Here is a 5000-nt window from a genome sequence, read left to right on the forward strand (position 1 = left end):
AATGAGTGATTGTCCTTTATAGATGACTTAGTAGGCCACACATGCAATTCATTTAAAATAGTAAAAAGAACACACAGCACATAACAAATGGTAAAATGCTAAACATTGAAATTCTCACACCCAGATGTTTTCTGGTAAGTGTATAAATGTATTTATTTAAATATGGGTGGCAGAATCTGCAGGTAGTAGGTTATTTCATTTGTAGCCACAGCGTGCACATTTTTAATAGAGAAATCAGATATAATTTCAGAGTTGCCCACTTCGTCGTTGTTAGTGATTGATCCATTTTCTCCACCATACACATCCATTCAATATATAGGTCTGAAATGTGTAGAAACCAGTGTTTAATTTGTTTATTTCTTAAAGCATGGTATCTGGTACTGCACTAGGTTAAATAACTCTTTGTTTGCAGGCCTCGCTTTCAGATAGTTTTGAACTTTCTTGGTCATTTCACCTGGAAAGTGAAATGGTCTGTAACGCTCAAAGGCTGCCTTTCCTGTCAGTAACCAGCCAGCTGCTTCCCCTATTGAATAACATGCTTTCAGCGTCTAACATGCCTTGACCCACAATGTCCTAGGAAGTGTGTAATTGAATCCATGGTTAGCTGATTTAAGTCACGTCGATTTAGAATAACTAGTTTTTTTTTTTTAATCATTTTTATTTTCTTTTACTACCTATTTTATGTAGTTTCTCAAGGAAAAGACATGAAAAGTATTTTTTAAAAACATTTTATTAACACACAAAACGTCTTAAGCTGCATCCACAATGGACGTGAGCGACACAAGCAGTCAAACGCGAGTATCCACCAGCAGCGAGCGACGTTGCCTTGAAAATTTTGCGTCACTAAAATAGAACCTGTTTCTATTTCCTTGTTTTTTTGTCACGCAACTGGAATGAAACTGACCAGTCAGAAACAAGGTTAACACCCTTGAAACACGTCACACTCGAAACAAGTTGATTATTTTATTTAGTGCCAGTAGTAGTGGCTTGCAGGTGGTGCATTTTGCAGCACCGAGACATTTTCTTTCCAATTATGCAAGTTGCATAAAAATAGGTTTATTAATAAGTAAAAATAAACTGGAGCATACATGCAGTCTACATATCCAGCATTAAATAAAAAAATGTGCACTTTTGCTGGCTTTTAAAAATGACACAAGGGTCCTGAATTCACACAACTTCAACATGTGACCTCATTTTAAAATATGGCACTTTTTTTTTGGTTTGTTTTTTATGATAAATAACGTGTTGATCACTAAATTGTTCTGTGACACAAATCTGTGACAAGAAGAATGTCTTTACATACATGTAAAGTGAACATACGCATAAAAAGATTCACCAAACAAAGAAAAATATTATCAAGGACCTACTATTCTACATTCTATAAAACAAAGCCAGCAGCCCATTTGTATTTTGTGACACATCCCAACATTACCAAGCTCATAGTTTTGAAGATTATGAGCCATATCTATTCACCGGACTGTTGTAAAAAGGAAAAACAAAATTAAAAGTTTTTGTTTAAAACATAGCATTGCCGCTCGAATTTTAAAGTTTCAAAACACCAAAATGAATTAATAATTTTTCAGATGATAATCGTGACACAAAAATTCCATTATCGTCCCAACACTACACATATCAATTACAAATGTCTTTCTATGTTTTGGCAAACATTTTCCCTTTAGGAAAGAAATAGAGCTTGCTGGTAGACAATTTTTAAAAAGGTGGATGAATTGGATAAGGCCTCCAAAGCTTTTGTCACATTAGAAAGCTTCATTATTGTATCCTTACAGAAAACCAAAGGAGAGCATTCAAAATTGTAATGTTGTATTTACCAGTGTCAAAAGTACTGATCAACTGAGAAAAAGTTGAGAGAGTGTTGTGTTTTTTTTTTTTTTTTTTTTTTTTTTTAAACTCCTGGTTAATCCTGTGTGCTCCAATATAACTTTTTTTTTTTTTTACAGGTAAATGTGCACTGTGATGTTGTAATCCTGTGTCTGTGATGGATGTTGAAAAATTGTAACAAATTAGCAGTGAACTGAACAATTGAAACACAACGGAGAAGGCTGCAGAAGGCAAATTAAAATTCAGATTATATTTCCTGATCTCCATCAGTGCTCGTAAAATGGCAAGCAAGAGAAAATCCACAACACCATGCATGGTCCTCCCAATGCAAACTGAGGAGCAGTACCCAGATCTGGACATGGAGGAAGGGCTTGAGGTGCAAACTGAAGTTCCTGTTGAGAATCCGGTTGCTGTTGCTGCAGAAAATGTTTCCAGTGAGGAGGACGTGCCTGAAACAGATAATTTATTAGACACAGATTCAAAAAGGATTGAAGGAGGCTATGAGTGTAAATACTGCAGCTTTCAGACGACAGATCTCAACATGTTTACATTTCATGTTGATTCTGAGCATCCAACTGTGGTTTTGAACTCTTCTTATGTCTGTGTGGAATGTAACTTTTCGACCAAGAGATATGATGCCCTCTCGGACCACAACCTACGCTACCACAACAAGGATGACAGTTTCATGCTGACAATGGTGAAACGCAACAACCAGACAGTCTTTGAGCAGACGGTCAATAACCTCACCTTTGATGGCAATTTTGTGCAGCAGGTTAGAGAAGATGCGATGGCAGTGGGAATTCCATTCAGCAAAACCCCAATAATGAAAATGAAGAACAAAGCCGAGCCCAAGAGGATTGCTGTGACACCTAAAGCTGCTGGTGACCTTGAAGTCCACGAAGAAAGTGAAAGTGAGCAAGAGGCTAAAGAAGTGCCGGCTGTTGATATGCCAGATATCGATATGCCAGCTATCGATATACCTGCTGCAGTTATGCCGGCTCTTGATACGGCAGCTATTATGCCCACTCTTGATATGCCAGCTGTTATTACGTCAGCTGTTCTTAAGCCCACTGTCGATACACAAGCTGTATCTACAGTAGGCTTAAGTATGCCCAGTCCGGTTGAAATGCCTGTACCACCGGCACCGGAGGAACCTGCAAAGCCAAGCGTTGTCATCAACCCTCCGCCACAGGATTTAAACAAGACAATAATCAATACTGCCACAGTTCTCCCTGCAGGGTTGGCCCAGGTTCTGTCTGCTCTGCAGAACCAACAAAGCTCCAGAACTCAAGTTTTGATCCCTGTCAGCAGCATTCCAACCTACAATGGCTGTATGGACAACAACGCTGTGCTGGTTAACACCTACAACAAATTCCCTTACCCAACACTATCTGAGATTGTGGGGCTGTCATTCCAGACCAAGTTCACAGAGGAGCAGATAAAGATCTGGTTTTCCGCCCAGCGCCTTAAGCATGGAGTTAGTTGGACGCCAGAGGAGGTGGATGAGGCCAGGAGAAAGCATTTCAATGGCACAGTGCACACCATGCCACAGACCATCACAGTCATTCCAGCACACCTCTCAGGCGACAGAAATGGTCTCCAGCCTATCCTTCAGACCTGCCAAATAGTAGGTCAGCCAGGCCTTGTTCTGACACAAGTTGGTGGTGCAAACCCCATGCCAGTAACCACTCCAATCACTCTGACAGTTGCTGGTGTCAACAATCAAGTACAGCTGCCAAAACCTGCCACCCAGGTGACCCCAGCCACTATGGAAACCAAAAGTGCTCCCACTGTCCAACCTCCTCTACTGACTCCTCAGGAAAACTCTGCCCTGGGCCCTGACTTCTTCGGTTTACGTCCAAAAAAGTCTAAGGAGCAGCTAGCCGAGATGAAGGCCAGCTACCTGAAGCAACCGCACCCCAGCGACGGGGAAATTGCCCGGCTCATGAGATTGACAAAACTCACAAAGGGAGAGATCAAGAAGTGGTTCAGCGACACAAGGTACAACCAGCGCAATTCAAAGAACAACCATCTTACTGTGTTCAATGAAAACAACAGCACCAGCAGCAGCACCACCATAGTGATTGACTCAAGTGACGAAACTACAGAGTCCCCCGTGTCTGGTCCCATCAGGGAGCCACGTAAACAGTCTTGGAACCCTTTCCCTGACTTTACCCTACAGAAGTTCAAGGAAAAGACAGCCGAGCAGCTTCAGGTTCTGGAGGAAAGTTTTCAGAAGAGCACCACACCAACAGATGATGAACTGAATAGGTTGAGATCAGAGACCAAGCTAACCAGACGAGAGATTGATGCTTGGTTCACGGAAAAGAAAAAGGCACCAGAATCGGGGGAAACAAAACACGAACAGATGGAGAGTGAAATAGCCAAAGTTACTGTCGCTATCAAAACAGAGACACAGACTCCGTCTTCCAGTGGCAAAGCCAAGTCTGGCAGGGACAAGAGTGGCAAGAAGACCCCGGAGCAACTACATATCCTGAAGAGTGCATTTGTGCGTACACAGTGGCCCTCATCGGCTGAGTATGAAAAGCTGTCTGAGGAAAGTGGCCTGCCCAGGGCCTACATCGTCAGTTGGTTTGGGGACACGAGATATGCCTGGAAAAATAGCAACTTGAAGTGGTATTATTACTACCAGAGCGGCAACATTGGCGCTATTAATGGGAGTGGATACAGGAGGAGAGGAAGAGGAAGATCAAAAGGCAGGGGGCGAGGAAGGCCCAGAGGAAGAACAAGGGTTATGAAGCGTTCAGCTAGCTGGAGCAGGTCCTCCCCGGTGATGAAGTTCAAGATGGGAAAAGACATCCTTAAAGAGTATTATTTGAAGCATAAATTTCTAAATGAACAAGACCTGGACGAACTGGTTTCAAAGTCTAACATGGGCTACGAGCAGGTCCGGGACTGGTTTGCAGAGATTCGGAGGCGAGAGGACATGGGTGCAGATCTGTTTGATGACAGTGGGGAAAATGAGGAGCCAGAGGAGGAATCGCAGGAAGAAAACCAAGTGACAGTTGGTGGAGGAGAAGGTCATGTTGCTGGGGGTGGTTTAGATGAAGACGACGATGAAACAGATGATAGTGACACCTGGGAGCCGCCACGACATGTCAGACGAAGGCTGTCTAGATCAGATGATTAGCATGTAACCA

General features: G+C 42.4%; 1 protein-coding gene across 3 annotated transcripts in view; it reads left to right on the forward strand.

Annotated features, from left to right (window-relative positions):
* Window positions 1–5000, forward strand: part of LOC121314878 (zinc fingers and homeoboxes protein 1-like) — a 17030-nt gene that overhangs the window by 1305 nt on the left and 10725 nt on the right. For all 3 annotated transcript variants that reach the window (XM_041248607.1, XM_041248609.1, XM_041248608.1), the window contains one exon: window positions 1959–5000. This exon is cut by the window's right edge. In XM_041248607.1, the coding sequence (XP_041104541.1) occupies window positions 2120–4990 (2871 nt within the window). In that variant the 5' untranslated portion in view covers window positions 1959–2119 and the 3' untranslated portion in view covers window positions 4991–5000. The remainder of the gene's footprint in view (window positions 1–1958) is intronic.

This window comes from Polyodon spathula, chromosome 4, assembly GCF_017654505.1.
Source record: "Polyodon spathula isolate WHYD16114869_AA chromosome 4, ASM1765450v1, whole genome shotgun sequence".
Classification (NCBI taxonomy): Eukaryota; Metazoa; Chordata; class Actinopteri; order Acipenseriformes; family Polyodontidae; genus Polyodon; species Polyodon spathula.